The sequence below is a fragment of the Fusarium tjaetaba genome, assembly GCF_013396195.1.
Source record: "Fusarium tjaetaba strain NRRL 66243 chromosome Unknown NRRL66243_c0000138, whole genome shotgun sequence".
NCBI lineage: Eukaryota > Fungi > Ascomycota > Sordariomycetes > Hypocreales > Nectriaceae > Fusarium > Fusarium tjaetaba.
In genome coordinates this window covers 68978-87580 of record NW_023501334.1, presented here as the reverse complement: position 1 = coordinate 87580, position 18603 = coordinate 68978, and the positions used below count along the sequence as shown (strand labels likewise).

Genomic DNA, 18603 nt, shown 5'->3' with positions numbered 1-18603 from the left:
CTTGAGGTCATCATGAGCTTCTTCATTAATATTGTATGATCTTGTGTCTAGGCTAATGCATTCCTAATCCGGGCTTCATGAGTATCTTTTGATCTTCTCCTGAGCGTTTCAAATGTCATAAATACTCCCTCTCATCGCTTAAACACAAGTGAGATCAGCAGTCTCCTGGTCGAAAGTGCATCGATCGGTATGAGTAAAGGAGAGCTGCATCAGTCAGTCAAAGGGCCCATGCTTCAGAGATAAACGAATTGTGACTTACGTTGATGAGGCCACCATCGCCCTCGGTAAAGAACTGGTTAGGTGCAGCAATGTACATGCACTCGTAATCAGTGTTGAGGATTCCAAGTCTGAACTCGACAGACGACTGTCCGTCAATGTTGGCGGGATCAGCGACCGAGAACGCTTTGTTATAGCAGGCAGCGGCCTGGAAGCGCTCGGGGTCGGGGTTGTTTGCCATCATGGCCTCGGTGGTTTGAACGGTGAAAGCTTCGCGGCCGGCGTCGAAGTTGGAAATGTCACCGATGAAAGCGGCTGCAGCGCTGACAGCTTCGCTGACGATGGCAGAGACGGCCGCGGTACCAGCCGCGGTCAGGATAGCAATCGTGACGGGCTCACGCTTGCTAAGAACGTGACCAGTGCTCTTGGCGGTGTCTCTGGTCTGGAGAGTAGTGGTATGGAGGCCGTTCTCAGCTGGGATGACTGCGCCGTTGACAATGGCAGAGCATCCAGCGACGGCGGCGACGACTTTAGTGAAAGAAGGCATTTTTAAAGCTGTAAATGGAGGGTAAGTCACGGACTTGGTGTAAATTGGAAAGTTGGAGTAAAGAGCTTGGAAGAAAGAGATGAAGTTGTAATGGATGAAACTGCGCAGCAGATTGTGATGAAGCGAACCGAGTTGATGAGTTGAGTTGATTGAAGAAAGGTAACTCGGGAAACTTGGATACTTTATAGTCTTTTTCTTTCTTCTCGTCTCTGTATTCTTAGATGCTATCCCCATTTCCTCGCCTCGTCTCATGCTGTACAGGTATCGGCATGACCGAGCTATGAGACAGGTGACTAATAACTCCACCTTCATGAACCGTGTGTTTGATAAGCTTAAACTTTATTTCATCGATCCTTACAAACTAGATGTCATCTTTCAATCAAGCGATTTACTATAAAGCACGTCTCATCTGTTTGACTCCAACCCCGCAGGCATCACGGGGACAATAAGGCTGTCAAGTCTCAAACGTGCTATAAACAGGGTATCCGAGTCATGAACCTCCCGGGTAAATAATGGACCATGGGAATTGTCGGCAAAGCCCCGTGTTAGTCAAGCTGAGCCAATCATATGGCATTAACCAGAGGTATGCCCCGTTATTCCTTCGGCATCAAATGCTCCCATGTTAACGTCTGACGTATTTCCAGGGTCCTCAAGACCAGGGTAAGCCGAAACCAAGTTCAAACACCCTGGAAAATGTCAGTCAGTTCATCCCAACTAGGCAGCGTAACATTTCCAACATGTCCAGAATAGTTTCCATACCTCACTACTCTCAAAAAAGCGAACAGTTCGTATATCTCACGCACTGGCCACGTCGAGGTCTAGACCTACTGCCAAGCTCGGGGAGACCAAGTTCCGAAAGCAGCTGAACAAATCCAGGGTAATAGTGCAGCCCCTCTCTGTTATGTCTTTCTATTATCCGGTATGGCTGGTCAATGCAAGTGGTCTAAGAATAAACGGTCCGGTGGACGTGAATAGCTTCAGGCGATCTGCTTTTAGAAGAGTCAGTTTTATGTTCGAAGGTATTACGTAAATATCAGCAGAGGGTCGTTGTTAGAGATTTCTCCTAGCTGTAGGATCTTTTTTAAAATGCAGCGCCTTCAGTAAGTAGTATTAATACATCATAGAAAATAGGTACGTGAATATCCGCGGATATCTCAATTTGCAACATGATAAGACACAGTTGCTTCAAGCAGCCGAGTTCTTCAAGCACAATACCCTATAGCTACCCAAAGAAAAATTGTTACGCCCCAAGTTAACCTGTACCTATGACCTGAATAATTCCTGTTATTGACTGTATCAGCCCGAAGATGATCGCCAGGAACACAGCCGTTATCAAGGCCCATCTGGCCCACCACAGAGACTCTTCTCTGTCATCGTACCACAGTCGCTTGAAGCTCCAATCGGTCGGATTCTTGGCGATCTCCAGTATGTATGCCAGTCTCTGGTGCCAGACTGGATAATCCTGGAACAGTCGAGTAACCTCCTTCACTTCCCACGAGTCTTTATTTATGAGACGAGTCAGGCAACTTTCAGGATCTTCCTGGCTTAGGAACCGTTTGTTGTAATCTTGAAGGGTAACAGGACCTCCGTTCTTCGTTGGGAAGAATAGCAGTATAGAGCACATTGTTTCGGTTATGAAATTCCGGCTGAAGAGCTCTAACGTCCTGTTCGTTCGTCAGCACTATTCTCACTCAACGGCTGAGCGTGGGAAGTGAACATACATGGCTTCAGATTGCTCTAAATATTTGAGGGCTTCAATGTGGCGGAATAGAAGTACCATTTTTCCCTGAATTGTGAGATGCTCAGTAATGTAATCGGTCCAGCCGATTTCCAGGCCAGCTTTCTTCTCGAGGTCAACGGCATTGAACCATAGGGGGTAGCGATCGGCCATGTTGAAATCGCTCAACAGGCGACCGTTCTGAAAGTTCTTCAAAACGTCAAAAAGGCTTTGATTCCGTAGGAACGGGAGTTGATTCGGCGGAACATATACACGGCTGTCGCAGAATTTGACCCTGATCATGAGGAACAATCTGATCATTATGGTGATGATTCTGTCAATCTCATCATCGGGAATCGAGACAGGTAACACAACTCGAACCTTTGCCCAGAGATTGGTACGACTCGCGTTGGCGTTGCTGTAGATGATGTCTCGAATAACTATGAAATGGTAGAAAGTAAGGTTTGTGTTCACTGGCATACGCTGTTCTCGTCGAAGGAACTCGAAATAGCCAAATGTGTCTCCAGGCTCGAGTTTCTTTTCCGAGTACCATATTCGCTCAATAATTCCTGTTCTTTCATTCTCGTTCAAAGACTTGGAGGTGTCACAAAAGCGAATTCCTTGCCAGTGTGAACTTTCCATCACAATCGCCAGTGGAAGGAGATGTCAGGTAAAATTGTAGGCCGCTTGAAGCTCAGAAAAATCTCAGAAATCCCAGTGTGGATTCCAGAGACTACTGACGGCCGCTGCCTGGGGCTGAAGGATCTAACTGTAAGAAGCAGGTGTATTGGTGTTGTACCACCCACCTTTTAGGGCAATGTAAAAATGAGGCCTGACACCCCCGCATCTCCGCCGGTCTGAGTGAGGAGACGCTGGATATGAGGTATTCAAGTCTCAGTTGCCTTGAGTTTCCTTGATGAAATAAGAGGTAGCTTGCCTCTTCAAGAGGGTATAAAGTCCGCCGCATTGTTCCCATCGCTGTCGAAGTAGGCCTATTGCCACAAGATTCGAAACCAATTCTGCAACACCCCGCAACTACTGCACCATCATGAGCACTTTCGAGGCGCTGATGGAACCAGCCATATGGCGTCACTCCGTGCTCTCTCTGCTGTCCGCCAACACGCTTTATAATTATAGAGAGCGTGAGACACCTAAGAGGTTCAATCCTGATCCGAGACTTACAGCCTTCCACATATACACAAATGACAAGCCACCGAGACCACGTATCCAGCCTCTACATAACGGCAATATAAAAGATGGCCACTCTTGGGCCTTCAAGTTTGATGATTCATGGAGGTCTGTAATACATTCAGGGGACAGTGATATAAGAGGATTGCGATTAAGTTATGAGGGTGGCGCATGTTTTACATGGGACGATAACAAAGCCATATTTTGCGATTTATTGGTGAACAAGTTCACAAAGGCTATTTTGAATCCCAACTCCCATCCCACAGGAGTCGCGCCATTATGGGTCTTGCGTAGTTTCTTCATAGGGCCTGATACCAGTCGTTGTCCTCCTTACATCACAGTCATGTGCTCGAAGGAGAGCCTTTCTAGACATCTCGTGGACTGCATCCGCCAAAGACTTCAGAGCTCACAGATGGAACACCCCAACGACTGGGGAGTAACTCGGCTACCGAATGTCCACGTGTCCGAGTTTGGATCCGTAACTGGAAGCCCAAGCAGAAGCTCCGAGGAGCCTCCTCAACATGAAGAGAAAGACAACAGTGCACGGGAAATCAAAATACACATCACTGAGACGGGTCTCCCATCCACCATCCCTAACGATACAACTCGCCAATTCTGGGACAAACAACAACATAGGTCCGGTATAAGATTGAGGATTTCTGAGGACTCAATAGTATACAAACTGGCAACTATCGGCGGTCTTGTTCAAGTTGGAGAAGACACCTATGGACTGACAGTAGCCCACGTATTTTCTTCAGAATACAGTGCGCCAAGGTCTGATGTTGAAGAACAACAACAAATTCCCGAAACGGCCCCCAATCAAGACTCCGAAGCAAGGATGGGTGATAACAGTACGCTGAATGGCCGGTGGCGTAACCCATTCAGTCAGAGCATGGTCTTCGACTGGGCGTTGGTAGAGATGCCGTCCATTGAAACTTATAGCCCAGGTCTTGAGGAGTGGGAGGATGTCAATCTTGTGGAAACCACTAGTGGTGACTTCCGTCCCGTTCTAGTGGTCCCAGAGATGCCAATTACCGGCACACCGGTCGTACTAGCCACCCCTGGGACTGCCCTCTGTCTTCGGGGTGTTATTACCGGCGAAGACGCCTTCATAAATATGCCAGGCTCACCCAACCCTTACATCACCTGGGTATTGCGGATGGAGCAGCCGTGGCTGATTAGATCAGGGGATAGTGGATCCTGGGCATTCGATATAGGCACCGGCGACCTTCTAGGAATTCTTGTGGCGGGATGTCCTGAGCTACACGAGGCGTATATCATCCCGGCTTACCAAGTATTTGGTGATATCAGCCGTACACTGGGAAAGGATGTCAGACTTCCAAATTGCTATACTATAACAGAGCAGGATCATCAAGAACTGACTCGTTTGGAAAGGACCATTATCGGTTTCAAGGCTGAGCTGGAGCTGAAAAGACATGGAGCTAGTGCCTTTGATTTGGAGAGAATTGAAAAGGGCGCCGCACCCTGTTTCACTCCGGCTCGGGCACTCTTTTCCAACAGCCAACAGGGCTCTCTGGATAGTAAAAGCACATCCTCACGCTGGATTTCTCCATGTGATCTGCAAAGAGAACATATCAGGGCGATGAAAGCATATGCAAATAATTACAAATATAGGCCGGAGTTGTTGGAGTCTTTGAGTCCCGACGACAGACAACTGTGCGAAGACATACTTGGCCGATCACCACTGGAATGCTTCAACTTCGTTCTCAACAATCTTCGAGAGATCTTGCTGAAAGATCGCAATATCGGGGTCCCAGCACTTTTATTGGTGCACTTAATACTCGGAGAACGGAGCCTCATGCTTTCCGAAAGCTATCGCTCAACAGCTGGTTATTATATCTCCAAAGTCATTGAGGACGAAGTGAGATCTTGTGCAAACCATTCTATGGTCACTCATCCTAGGGACAGAGTATCTATCAGTGCAGGACTCCTAAAAGTTCGAAATGAGCTTGAGGACTTGATCTCTTCGAATAAGACACATTGCGAGGCCAGTATTCCTAAAATGGCACCATTTGGTGAGTTACAAAGCCCACTGCGCTTCCGTTCTTGTAATGCTGGTTTCCGTTTGGAGCTAACTCACAACTGTCTCTGATCTAGTAAACATTGACAGACCTAAGTTGCTCGTTGCCGTGTTACTAAATACGTCCGAAAGCCGGATATTAGTTCTCAACTCGAGGATAGAAGGTAGCAGATCTAATATGCACAGAAGATTTCTGTGGCTCCCATGCGTCCAGGTAAATGAGGCCCTGGGGGAGAAACAGAGCTTGAAATCACTTTTGAGTACAGAAATGGGACTTCATACTGTTTCTTGTCATCTGGCTGCGAAGATAGACCTTGAGGAGAGGCCTTCGAGGTTCTGGCTGAAGGGTCACAACGTGTATGTTGATGTGGTTGCCTATCAAATGGTTTTGTCTGAAGATGAGTGGCAATCAGCGCAGGGCTCTCTATACGGAATGAGTGTCAAGAGGGTCAGGTTTCAGTATGCTAAAGACCATGTCTACGGATTACAGGACCAACAGGTACTGTATGCCATGGCGAGGTTAGGGTTTTAAAGAAGGCTTTAGCTTATAGAGTGCATTAAAAGAAGATTTATAATTATATATAAGTAAAGTTTTAATAAATTTCATTATTACTTAAAACTTTATTTTTAATTAATTAAAAGGACTTAAACTTAGATATATAATAAAATAAACCTAAACAAAGAGTCACAAGCATGCCGGATAAACATTATAGCCTGATGCCAGCAATCTGGACCAGACCCCCTCAGGACCCTTCAATAGACCAATCAATAACCATGAGAGGAGATTGACCAACAGCATAAGCTGACGTCACTTAATACGCACGTGAGTGTTGGTTCAGAATGTGGATACTTGCTGCCTACCATTGTACAAACATCCTTGATAAACAATTTCTGTTCACCACCAGCCACAAGCCCCAAACCTCACTCTGGCAATATATCAAAAAGCCGTAACCAACAGCAGCATGACTTTAATTGAGAGTATTCTTGCTGTGATGCCAAATGTCCCATTCCTTCCGCCGGGACCTCCAGTTGACGCGAGCAAGGATGCAAAGAAACCGAAGAGTCCTCTAAACCGCTTCTTGGGAGCACCATCGAAAGAAAAGACGGTAGCCAACCCAGAGGTGCCGGAGAACCGCCATCAATCGTGATGGACTCCTCCGAGACTGCAACATGACTGGCATCACTCGCAATTCGGAAGTTATTGGCTGCTAGGTGCGTGACTTTCTCAGTTTCTCACATGCTTCCAATGATTAAAACCGCTAACGGGTTTCAAAGCACGAATCTCTTGTTGTATAGAGGGCGTTTCGAAACAACGAAGCGATAGACGGTCAAGGATGGTCGGCGCTTAGAGCCCGAGCTGCATATAAGCACAAGAGGGTCCGAAAGTATAGCCTGGTGGAGATACAGATAGAGCAATGAGTAATAATTGAGAAAGTGGCAAGTCATGTGTTCGCTGAGTTGGGTGCTTCTCTGGGTCTGGGGCTTGTTCACTATGGCCGCAACCTTCTACAGCGAGGTGTTTGTTGGTCCAGCTTGAAACGGGCCACGGCCAACACTTCCTTGCACAGCTGATAGCAAATGCAGCCACGAACCTTGTTTTCCACTGTTCGTTTCATCGGTAAATCGATCTCCAATGATAGGCAAATCGATAAACTCTCCAGGCGGCATAGCCCCCTGCCAATCAGGCATAGTCTCTCAGGCGACGCGTAATGATACATCGAGCCTTTAGATGTGACTAGACTGCTCCTGTTCAGTTTACCGGTGACCGGCCGGCTCAGGACAAAGAGAGCAAGTTAGTTTTCATTCCCAAAGACTCTGAAGCTAACCATAATACTAGATGACTTGGTATATACTCATGGGTGAGACTCTGAGGCGTGACCGTAATGAACGATACCTATTTCATAGGCACATTCCAAAGTCCTACTCCGAGAATGACCTCCACTTTCAAGATGAGCTGTGGATGTCGGAAACACAAGTACAGCCTCAACATCCTACCAAGGATGTCAAGTTGAACTGCATCCTAAAGAGTGATTTGACTACAGTGGACAGGTCGCGGTTCAAGGAGGTTGTTGGATTTGATGGGCGGGAATGGTTGAGGGTCGAATACGATCTTGTCATCTCGACTAGAGACGCTGCGATGAAGTTCTGGTTGGAGTTTAATGGCAAAGAGGCAGGTTCTATTCTGGCAACGTACGATTAGTTGGTTCACATTCCTGTTTGACAATTTGTTCATAAAGGTTCATTTCTATTGTTTACAAGTTTATGCTTTCCCAGAATTTGTCTTTTATTAGCGGTATTTAACAGACTGGCCAGCTCATCAAAGTAAACTTCACTTGATAACCAACTTTAGTCGAACAGAGGTCCAGCCCAGTTCTCATTATGCTCCATATGAACATTCAAATGGCCCCATCCTTCTTCCCCTTGAAGCATCTTCTTGATATCGGCGACGACCTCATGCCATCGCGTCTCGTCCGAATCATCGATTACCGAGATGTATATGGTAGCAGGGTTGGCTTTGAGATCTGGAAGCACCCCGTACCGGTGAAGAGCAAGGGTGTTCATCTTTCCTTTGGTCGCTGGAAAGGACATAAGGCACTTACGGACCTTGGGACGGACAGAGTCCCAGGTTGCACTAAGATGCGGGTCGTTGACACAAGTTCAGTAAATCGTCTTAGTAAGTTCTGGGGCGATGATTTCGACGTTGATATCACCGTCCCGGATCGAATATGCCCTTGTCAGCTCAGTCAAGCTCGTGACCATTTCTTTCAAGGCTGCTTCCCAGATATGTGTCTTTTCGGAAGGCCAGGGTGAAACGACGAGGACTATCGGTATCTGACCTCGCATCTGGAAGTGGGTTATGCCGTCCATGCCTTTCAGGAGTCTATGCTTTCCGGCGATTGTGTTTGCCCGTTGAAGAATGGCTTGGGACATCTTTTTCATAGAGTCAGGTAGGCTAGCAACTGACATCTCTAGAGGCTGTGCACGAAGGACTGGCCAAGCGACTCGCTTCCAACCGGTAATGACACGCGGTTCAGTGCTGGTTGAGGTAGAATTTGGGGACGCCATGGTAGAATCCTTAGAATAAATTTGATAATTGATCTTGTGAGAGATGATCGATCAGAAGTGACGACTTTTGAGAGAGAAGGTGAAAAGCGCAGCAATGGTTGCGATGAAGGTATTTTTATACTTATTCTTCAGCAACAAGGTTTAGCAAATTTGTGATTCAGGAGTCTGAACTTTAAGTAGAGCTCCTTACACGGCGTTGAGTCACATCTAAGAGAAGTCAGCAAGTCTGTGGCGTAGGGTTTGGTGGAAGGAGGGGCTGAAAGAAGTCTAAAGCCGTGAAAGAAAGTCAAAGAGCACTTTTCACGGTCGAGAGGGAATTTCTCAGTCCATAGGTAGCAGAACTTCTGGCCTTGGACAATACCAGAACTCGCACGTCCACAGCATGGACAGTCATGTATATTAGGTTTTAGTCCTTTTAATCCTCACTAAGATTACTTATTCTTCATGAGTTTATCACAGCAAAAAGCACTCCATTAACCTTCACGGTGTCGCCACCGTGGCACTTCTGTGACTCAAGCCTCATGATTTGGAAGCGCCACTCGGTGCGACTGATGAGCCCATTCCTACTCTCTACCTCTTGTACGGTGAGCATCATCCTGTAGTGCATTCAGTTTAGTCACTTTGACGATCATCGCTGGACCGTGGGGTTGAAGATCTCCCCGCACAGACCATAATAAGGAACGGAGAATCGTGGGGTATCTAGGGGAGGAAAGAAAACTTAGGACCTTGACCCTAAGTGATAAGATTATTTAGGTAAACCTACTCTAAATTTAGGGGACTCTTTCCTAAGTTTATTTTAACACCCTATATTAAAGTTTAATATTTTCTCGCCCCCCTGAGGGGTATCTTCCGTTCAGGTCTTTTTACTCGCATTCCTGCCTTAGCCGGTTTCATATCAATGTATCCGCGTATAAACCTTCCGAAGCAAAGCTTAATTGAGCATCTGGATAACAGATGCTACCTCCGCATATCCAATTTAGGACATCCACATGGATACCATCTATGCCGAGTTGCCGAGCTCGGCATATGAAGAGGTTGCTTCGGATTCTAATTTTCCACCTCTCTCCAGCTTCATGTAGAGTAGTAAAGCTGCGACCCTTGCCTCGTTGAAGGAACTTTAAGAAGACGGCGATGCTCTCAATAATTAAATGGTTGATTTCTACGTCAACTTCTCTTTAGTCCTCTACAATATGCGCTTCTCAACCATTCTTGGCTCGGTATTGCTTGCAGCGCCTATCCAGGCAGCCAAGCTGTTGATCTGTTCTGATAGTACCACGGCAAACTATGCCACTGGCAATGCCCTACAGGGGTAAGTAGTTCCCTCCCAGTATAGGAACAGCCCTTACTCATTCATCATGGTAGATGGGGCTATTATATCCAAGACTATACAACACTCACTGTCTCGAACCTTGCCAAGAACGGCCGCTCGACTAGATCTTTCATCAACGAAGGCCTATGGAGCGACCTCTTGTCAAAGACATCTTCAGGAGATTTCGTGGTCATCGAGATGGGCCACAACGACGACGGCGATCCTACTACATCTGACCGCGCTACCCTTCCAGGAACCGGCGAAGAAACCGTCACTGTTACCACAGCCACAGGTAGTAAAGAAGTCGTCCACACCTTCGGCTGGTATCTACGCAAGATGATTGCCGACGTCAAGGCCAAGGGTGCAACACCTGTTATCTCCGGTATGGTTAATCGCAACTACTGGACCGGCAACACGCTGCAATCAAAATGGCCTTTTGCAGACTACGCTGAAGCTGTGGCTAAGGCAGCTGGAGTTGAGTATATCAACCATACAAAATATTCCGTGGCGTTATTTCAGGCTATGGGTCCTACCAAGGCCAAGACTTATTATCCTAATGATAATACACATACTAACTGGGATGGTACGAAGTTGAACACACAGACCTTTGTTCACGCTGTTAAGTACAAGTGTGGCGGGACTAGTGTGCTTAAGAAGTATCTGAATGCTGCTGGGAACGCTGTCAAGAGCCCGGCTCAGCAGTCATGCTAGTTTCGTTTGACGGGGGCAACAGGGATGTCACAGATGGATTGTATTGAGTCTTGCCCTATGTATATGGCTCGTATGATGTCAGGCAGCACGTATGCTCGAAAGCAACGGGGGGAGCATCAATGTCAACGTATCGTTTACAACTGGTTCCTCACCCTTCTCTTCTTTACTCCACCAGAGGCTTCTGTTTCTGCAGCATCTTCAAGCTCTCCTGACTTTTCCATCCTCCTGTTGTCATTCCAGTAGTAAAATATCATCCCAGCGACAAGCACAATACTAGCCGCATAGAGACACAATATCTTCAGAAACCCGTTGCGATAGTATGGCGCATCACTCTTCACAAAGATATTCTGCCCGGCTAACCCTCCCACGTTTGACCCTGCAACAGCCAGCGCAAGTCCGATGCAACGGACCTGCGGATCTTCAGTGTTGGTACTAAACCACGCATCATTGAGACTCTGAGATACTGCCACTCCGGAGCCCAGAAGTGTGAGTATAGCGTACTTCATCCAAACGTCGGAGCTCCCAACAACAGCGAATTGAACTCCCGAGAAGACCAGTGAGTACACGCCGCAAAGTAAGCATAAAGGTCCTCGAGATAAGGTCTTATCGCTAACCCACGATACGAGAATGGCCAAGATACACACCCCAAAGTTACTAACGGCTGCGAGAAAGCTCGCAGTAGATGCCCCGAAACCAAGGTTCTTGATGATGGTGGGCGTGTAGAAAACTAACCCTCCTTTGGGCGTGATGGAAATAGCATTGATGCCAAAATGACCCCACATCGGAAAGCTGGTCAAGAGGATGCGCAGTGCGGTCTTGGGACTGATTCCAGAAAGCTTTACCTCCTTGCGTGGATCGTCGAGAATGACGCGCTTAGCCAGGATGTCCCTCTCTTCAGCCGTGAAAAGGTCGAACCACTTGACGCCCGCCAATGGAAGCGTGTTGGTCGTCGAACGAGGCATGATCAAGATGAAAACAAAGGCAACGACCAGCGTGAAGAGACCATCGATGATGAAAAGCCACTGCCATTTCTTCAAACCACTCGTCTCCGGAATTCTGAAGATCAACCCCGCAAGAAGTCCACTCACGCCCGCAGAGCAATAATTCCCAACATACACCAGTGTAGCCCTCATCGCCATCTCCTTCCTCGTATAAAACGAAGCAAGAATTGTTAGCGCAGCAGCTAGATATCCAGCTTCCCACATCCCCAGCAGGAATCGCGTAGCGTAGAAACCCGGTTTATTGTGAACAGCTGCTTGCGCCGTTGCGATTGTTCCCCAAGCCAAAATCTGGATGATGAGCCAAAGCGCTGGTCCGATTTTTGATAGGACCATGTTAAAGGGTATTTCGAACACCACGACGGCTGCGAGCATGAGTTGGTTTCCGGTGTTGACGTTGTCGTTGTTTATGCCGAGATCGTCAGTGAAGGATGTTGTCATTGCGTAGCCCACGTTTCCTCTGTCCAGTTGGAGGGCGAAGAGGCCGAGCATGAGCATTGGTAGGATGGTGAAATCGATCCTGATAAAGATATTAGTGTCATGTCATGATATTAAGGGAAACGACGCACTTTCGTCTCAGCTTGACTTCCGCCTTTTAAGTCCAGTCACAGATTGGTAGTTGGCTTTGTGATTCCTCCACACCAGTTTTCGCAATGGAGGCGTCTGCTTGGGGCGCCATGGCAGCCATGGTAAAAGGCAGGAAGGCAATGAATTGGGGTGTAAGCTACATAGGTTGGGGGAACTTCGTGATTTATAACCCAATGCATTAGGGTCGAATTGCTGAATGCCCCGCTCCACTGACGTGTTGAAGATCCATTAACCTGCCTCGAAATTGAGATGGCTGTTGAAGATCTGCACAATTGTAGTAATAATTGCACTGAATTGGGTTCAGTACGTTATCTGATCGCCGGCTTGCGGCCCGGGCTAACTACTGTAAGCCAGCTGATCCATCTTTGGCATAGTTGCTGTGATCAGCCAACCACCAACTGAGAAGATATTGGAGCATGGCGATCTGGTAGGACCGCGCTGAACATAGATCACTTCAGAGTCGAAGATCAATTTTCGTATAACGTGTCTTTGCCCTGCAGGCAATCTACCCTCAGTTTTCTTGCAGCTTCTTGGGCGCGGCGAACCACGTGACGTTCAGAGCGTCCCCGCTCGTCTCTATCGCTTTCGCAATCTTCACCGTTTACCTAGCCACAGAAGAAATGGCACCTCAGATCCCTACAATCGCGGAAATACGCACATCCACCGAAGTACTCAGCCCTCCTGATGCGTCGGCTACTGTTGTGAAAGTTGGCGAAAGTTTTGCAGTCAATTTCGGCCATAACGTCTCCTCTGAAGAAGCTGAGGCCTTCCAATCCATCTCATCCAACACTGAGGTTCCTGTACCGAAATTCTATGCAACGTTGGTGGAGCCAGATACCGCTATCAACTTCATCGTTATGGAGTATGTCAACGGCAAGAGTCTAGGAGATCTCTGGCCAACCCTTGGAGTTCCCGACAGGCTACAAATTACCAATCAACTTCGTGCTGCTTTACGGGAGTTGTGTAGCCTTGAACCGCCTTCTTATCTGGGCTCTCTCAATCGAAAGCCCTTAAGTGATGGAGTTTTCTGGACCCCGGATCAGAACCCAGCCAAGTTAGGTCCTTTCGAGACCGAGGACGACCTCAATGAAGGGATACTTGAAAGGCTAGCGGAACATGAACCCCGGGCACATCTCACACTGCTACGCACACTCATCACTGCGACGTTGCGAGATCACAAGGTGAAGTTCACACATGGGGATCTGCAACCTAAGAATATCCTTGTCAAAAGCACTGGATTGAATTATCCTCCTTATGAGATCAAAATTATAGACTGGGAGATTTCAGGTTGGTATCCGGAGTACTAGGAATTTTGCAACACTACGATCGCCGGTCGATTTCGGCCGGAATGGCTAGATCTGGTGCAGCGTATCATGCAGGTCTACGTGCCAGAATACCTAATGCTCCAGACAATCCGCAGCCTTCTGTTCTATTAAGCCTCACATTATTAGTCTGGCAGCTCGCTTCGGTAGACAGCAGCATGGTATCACATCAGACCTATATGCTAGTTAACGTATTTATGTATTACCAGGATCATTCCCATACCATCCTGATCTTGTTCTCTTCCTAGATCCCCCAACCTTCGTAAACTGATCGGTCTCGACAATTCTCTTATGCCAGTTCATAACCCAACGCCTGTCAGCGCGATGCGCGTTACGGTCAGCGAGCAGTGGATTGGCCATGTACACACTACACACTAAGTCGGCGGAGGCAATTCTCGTCACACAACTCAGCCGGTTGCTCAATCCTACCCCACATTACCATAACCAATATTATGCAGGCAAGGATGTCAAGGTTCTGACTGGACCACGTATACAATTCGCAAGATTGCATTTTCAACACACCCTGATTATGCAGTCATATCACACAGCCACCACAATGCTCTGGAGCCCGGCGTGAGCAGAATTGAATCAGTCTATTAAGTGAGCGTCGTTTGACATTTCACCAAACTTCGAGACATCTCTTACCGTTACCCATAACTACCATCCTTGAAGTCCGCACCTGTGCACAGTCCTATTTCCAATATGGCCGAAGCTTTCGGCATCGCTGGCAGCGCTTTTGGAACAGTGTCCTTGGGAATCCAACTGTTCACTGAGATATCAAGGTATCTCGATAGTGTTGAGGGCCGGGACGGAGATCTCGAGCGCGCGAAGAATTATGCGCGGGACTTTCAATCATCCTTAGTCGCACTGAGGACATGGGCTTCTAACACGGGTTTTAGCGACACCGACCTTGAAAGAGCGATCAGCCAAGGCCAGGCCAATTGTGCGGGCGCCATCAAGAATTTGTCAGCGACGGTTGCAGAATTGAAAGGCCAGGACCCTATCCCTAACAGTCGCACTTCAAAGGCCAAGGCACTCTATGTTAAACTAAAATATCCATTCAAGAAGCAAAATGTGGAGAACTTGGAGAAGCAATTATTTAATACAATCAGCGTTCTAAAGTTCGCTTTGCTTATTTTGCAAGTGTAAGTGAATACTACTAGTTTAACTTGGTATACATGCTAAGTCTAGCGATCAGAAAGACTAGCACCAGTACTCAAATATCTATTCAAGGTATAGAACAGACGGTGCTCAATATACTAAATCGACTTCCCGAGCCTGCTAGGGATGGAAACGTCGCCGAAACAGCTCCCGAGCCCGCCATATGCTTGCGAGATTCGACGTCTAACACGCCTGTGTCCGGACTTGGGGCAACAAGATACCAAAATGGGACAATGTGGGCGATAAATTCCGTCTGCATCTGCCGAAAGAAATATAAACGGCGCGAACGGCGACAGTGGGGTCCTTTCATCCTCGAAAATGAAATCAGCTTCGCAGACTATCATTCACCTGGATGCCCGCTTTCAACGCATAAACCCCTAAAACAACAAACAAAGGGCACATTGACATTCCCTATCCCTTTTACCAGAGGTCGCTGGAGAAACGCCAGCCAATTTTCGCTATTCTTTAAAGCAGGTACCGGTGGCATGGGTTTCGGTCAAAATCTCGCCTGGGTTGAAACAGTCGACAGAGACCAGTCTCCATCGTTCAAGATTTCAGAGCTGGCGTTTATTCATCGAGACAGTCTTAACGATGAAGACTATGAGGTATTCTTACTGTCGTGTTACAGGCGAATCAAGTGGTGTTTTGCCAACAGAAGAGCGTCAATTACCGATGTGGACCAATTTGGTCGATCGATCGTCGATTATGGAACATCAGGGATCATAGTATGTTCCTTATATATTTCCAACCAGACCTCGAATAACTTTTTTCGACTAGTTAATCTGGGGAAAACCCTGTTTTCCTGCCGAAGCTTTACAGTGGTTCTGTATGCTGTCGCCTTTCATTAATCCAACCACATATCAACAATCAACAACAAAGTATGTCTTTATCAGATCAATGAACGCGTGTATTTGGTGGTATGAATATGACAGAAACAAGATTATTAATTAAAAAACCCCTATAGCTCACCACTTCTTGCGCAAATTTGCCAAAATACTGCAACTCCAAATTCCACAATGTGTGGCGAAGCAATCAGCTCTTTTCTGTCTAGGTATGGTGACTCTGCAGGCCAAGATTGCAAGTCTCCATTCCCTTGGGGCGGCGTTCGGGGGCAGTTTGACTTGGTTAAGCGTTTCCCGCAAATATCCAATTGTGAGTAGTTTACCCTGATATTCAGGGGTCCAATATTGATTAACCTTGATAGATCTCGAATTTGGTCAGCTCAGCAGGCTCATCCTCATGGAAGACCAGGGTAGGGTTGAAGACTTTCTGCGAAGGTATCCATCATCTATGAATGAAGTCAATTATCTTGGTCAGACGCCTGTACACATTACGGTTCAGACTCAGAATGCGACCATCTTGAGCGTGCTTGTCAGTCATGCAGATCCAAAGCTGCTAAACACTAAAGATAATGACGGCTTCTACGCAATCGATCATGCTATCGACGCATTATGTCATTCTCTGAAGCCTGGAAAAGAACCAGGATCGACAGTATGTAACGGCTGCGAAGTTCTCAACGTGCTACTACGTTCTGAATCGGCGATCTTTACAAAGTCTGTCCGACTAGCTATGCAGCTACCGCGTTATCACACCATACCCGTCTGCCTAGAGGGCCAAAAGAACATCATCCGGAGTCTAGCGTCCCGAAGGAAGGAACTGAAAACACTAGCACAGCGCGAGCTGACTCCAGCAGAAAGACAAGACTTGAAATTCTGCGAACCCGGTATACTAGATCAGAACGCGGTCCAGACTCAACAGTTCCTGGAGGCAAATAAATGCCATGTCCCGATTCATTTGAAGGTGTACGACAATGATGACAGCCCTAAGGATTCTGAATCAATTTATCTGCTTATCTGCCACGGCGACGTTGCTGAGTCTGCCCTGCAAGATGGCTTCCTTATGCCAATAACCTTATTTGATGACGTCTTTCGCTCGCTAGCGCAATGGCTGGACTCTAATCATTCTCACCGTCGGCGGTGGCAGGACTTCTTGTTCTCATCATACATTTGTTGGTTGGTTGATCATGGGGGAGACCTCCGCTCCACAGTCCAGACTCCTTGGGGCCGTACAACAGCAGCGCACTACTTCATGGCCTATCTCAGCACGAATCAAAACTCTTTTAACATTGGATGTAGAGTCCCTCTATCTCCAAAAGTCTCAAGTACCATTCTTGAGGAGCACAATATCGACGACTGCCGTTGCCAATGCTCCCCAAAAGGATGTACGCCTGTGACCACATTCCTAGCTGCCATAAATTGTCATCAGGAATGGCTTTGTACTGAGGGAGTTTCAGGAATCCTAAACGATGTCCTCGAACACCTTGCATATCTTTGCAATTTACTAGGTCATGTTGGTTACGACCTAACTAAGGAACATTGGATTGCCAGCGCGGCTGTGCGTCAATCGACGTTTCTTATTCTCGACCTTCGGCATACTTGTTGTTTCTTAGGTGATGGCAATGAAACCAACGCCATTTCTCCATTGTCGACAGCAGATCGCCTCGAAATTGAAGAGGAAGACAGCTCGCGACTGGAGCTACTTGAAAAACTCGTCACGGAATTTGAAAGGGAGCGTGGTAACTATGCTGATCTGCTGTCCTTTGCACGAGAATATTGGGCTCCAAGGATGGAGACTGTTTATGAAGAGATCGAGTCATATGTTCTGACGGAGACTCAGCGACAGGAAGCCGAGGAAGCTGGAGTTGTCTGGGAATGTTATGGTCCGCAACTTGCTGAGAACGAAGAGGAGGTAAGTGAGCTGGAGAAGGTTCTGAGGGAGCTCGATGAAATTGCTACAGATCCTGCAAGACCAAGGCTTGTATAGCTGGGAGATTAAACACGCGCTCTAGATTTATGAATTTATCACCCAGTGAGCTTACAGTGTTGATGCGAACTTAGCCTAAGCGCAGGGCCATGTCATGGAGCGGCAGCAAGAGTAAGGCAAGATGCCAAATGACACAAATCCCAGTGACATGAGTCACTGATGGCGAAAAGACAAGGTATTCAAAGGTTTTACTTGATTTATCCTCCGACATCCTAAACTATCCTCAACTCATCCCAATGCTTCCTGATCTTAGGCTTAGAATCTTTTCCTTCTTACTCGCGCCTGATTCCTGACCTCTTCTCTTTCCTCGCCTATCACATTCACGGCTGCTATAATCTCAAGACTTGCCCGCACTCATTCAACATCTAAGAAAACATCTTTGTATATTTTCTGAAGATTCCCACCCTCATCTTAGTGGATCGGCATCCAAGCTGTCTTTATCCAACTTTCCCTTTTCTCCCACTATGTCTATCGTGGGCTTGAAACAACATCTTCTATGGCTCACAACGTTATCAAGTTGTGATACTGCTGTCGTCTGTGCCTGGCACTGCCAGCTAGACTCCTGTTACCGTGCCCATGACACCACCGCCTAATCCTAAATCTTAGGATCACGTGCCCTGATTTTAACAGACTTCCTCCCCTCAGTATCTCAACTCAGAGAAAGCGCCTCTTATCTTGACTCCTCTGTCGCAAAGAGTACAATATCGCCCTGATCATCCACAGCAGCTCGGCCACTTCAGGACTATCCGCAATTCCGATACTCCTACAGCCCGAAACTCGGGGGTATTCCCAAGACTTCTTTTCAAGAAGCGGCTGTTCGGCGATGCGCCCAAGTTCAACAGCCTGAGAAGTGAGTGTGCTCAGCCCTCTGACATCTTCGCACTAACCAAAGTCGCTCCTCTCTAGCCTCGATATC

General features: G+C 47.3%; 8 protein-coding genes across 8 annotated transcripts; 4 read left to right on the top strand and 4 right to left on the bottom strand.

Annotated features, from left to right (window-relative positions):
- Nucleotides 1-138: 138 nt before the first annotated feature.
- On the bottom strand, nucleotides 139-763 carry FTJAE_6963 (uncharacterized protein; the record flags this gene model as incomplete). The annotated part of the gene is made up of 2 exons (XM_037353630.1): nucleotides 139-204; nucleotides 260-763. 2 exons carry the CDS (start codon nucleotides 761-763, stop codon nucleotides 139-141), a joined length of 570 nt encoding a protein of 189 aa, XP_037205910.1.
- Nucleotides 764-1336: 573 nt separating this feature from the next.
- FTJAE_6962 (uncharacterized protein) lies at nucleotides 1337-3122 on the bottom strand (the record flags this gene model as incomplete). The annotated part of the gene is made up of 4 exons (XM_037353629.1): nucleotides 1337-1449; nucleotides 2027-2427; nucleotides 2485-2920; nucleotides 2963-3122. The coding sequence occupies 4 exons, from the start codon at nucleotides 3120-3122 to the stop codon at nucleotides 1337-1339; spliced, it is 1110 nt and encodes a 369-aa protein (XP_037205909.1).
- An 889-nt stretch (nucleotides 3123-4011) lies between these two features.
- Nucleotides 4012-7909, top strand: FTJAE_6961 (Hsp70 chaperone protein; the record flags this gene model as incomplete). The annotated part of the gene is made up of 5 exons (XM_037353628.1): nucleotides 4012-5704; nucleotides 5976-6208; nucleotides 6615-6830; nucleotides 7464-7501; nucleotides 7615-7909. 5 exons carry the CDS (start codon nucleotides 4012-4014, stop codon nucleotides 7907-7909), a joined length of 2475 nt encoding a protein of 824 aa, XP_037205908.1.
- Nucleotides 7910-8055: 146 nt separating this feature from the next.
- On the bottom strand, nucleotides 8056-8775 carry FTJAE_6960 (uncharacterized protein; the record flags this gene model as incomplete). Its single annotated transcript, XM_037353627.1, has 2 exons — nucleotides 8056-8285; nucleotides 8547-8775. The coding sequence occupies 2 exons, from the start codon at nucleotides 8773-8775 to the stop codon at nucleotides 8056-8058; spliced, it is 459 nt and encodes a 152-aa protein (XP_037205907.1).
- A 1190-nt stretch (nucleotides 8776-9965) lies between these two features.
- Nucleotides 9966-10795, top strand: FTJAE_6959 (rhamnogalacturonan acetylesterase; the record flags this gene model as incomplete). The annotated part of the gene is made up of 2 exons (XM_037353625.1): nucleotides 9966-10084; nucleotides 10138-10795. 2 exons carry the CDS (start codon nucleotides 9966-9968, stop codon nucleotides 10793-10795), a joined length of 777 nt encoding a protein of 258 aa, XP_037205906.1.
- A 134-nt stretch (nucleotides 10796-10929) lies between these two features.
- FTJAE_6958 (nicotinamide mononucleotide permease) lies at nucleotides 10930-12481 on the bottom strand (the record flags this gene model as incomplete). The annotated part of the gene is made up of 3 exons (XM_037353624.1): nucleotides 10930-12313; nucleotides 12363-12385; nucleotides 12434-12481. 3 exons carry the CDS (start codon nucleotides 12479-12481, stop codon nucleotides 10930-10932), a joined length of 1455 nt encoding a protein of 484 aa, XP_037205905.1.
- Nucleotides 12482-13001: 520 nt separating this feature from the next.
- Nucleotides 13002-13688, top strand: FTJAE_6957 (phosphotransferase enzyme family; the record flags this gene model as incomplete). Its single annotated transcript, XM_037353623.1, has 1 exon — nucleotides 13002-13688. One exon carries the CDS (start codon nucleotides 13002-13004, stop codon nucleotides 13686-13688), a length of 687 nt encoding a protein of 228 aa, XP_037205904.1.
- Nucleotides 13689-14405: 717 nt separating this feature from the next.
- FTJAE_6956 (uncharacterized protein) lies at nucleotides 14406-18593 on the top strand (the record flags this gene model as incomplete). Its single annotated transcript, XM_037353622.1, has 7 exons — nucleotides 14406-14848; nucleotides 14902-15589; nucleotides 15642-15742; nucleotides 15916-16016; nucleotides 16069-16995; nucleotides 17314-17612; nucleotides 18318-18593. 7 exons carry the CDS (start codon nucleotides 14406-14408, stop codon nucleotides 18591-18593), a joined length of 2835 nt encoding a protein of 944 aa, XP_037205903.1.
- Between the last annotated feature and the right edge of the window lie 10 nt (nucleotides 18594-18603).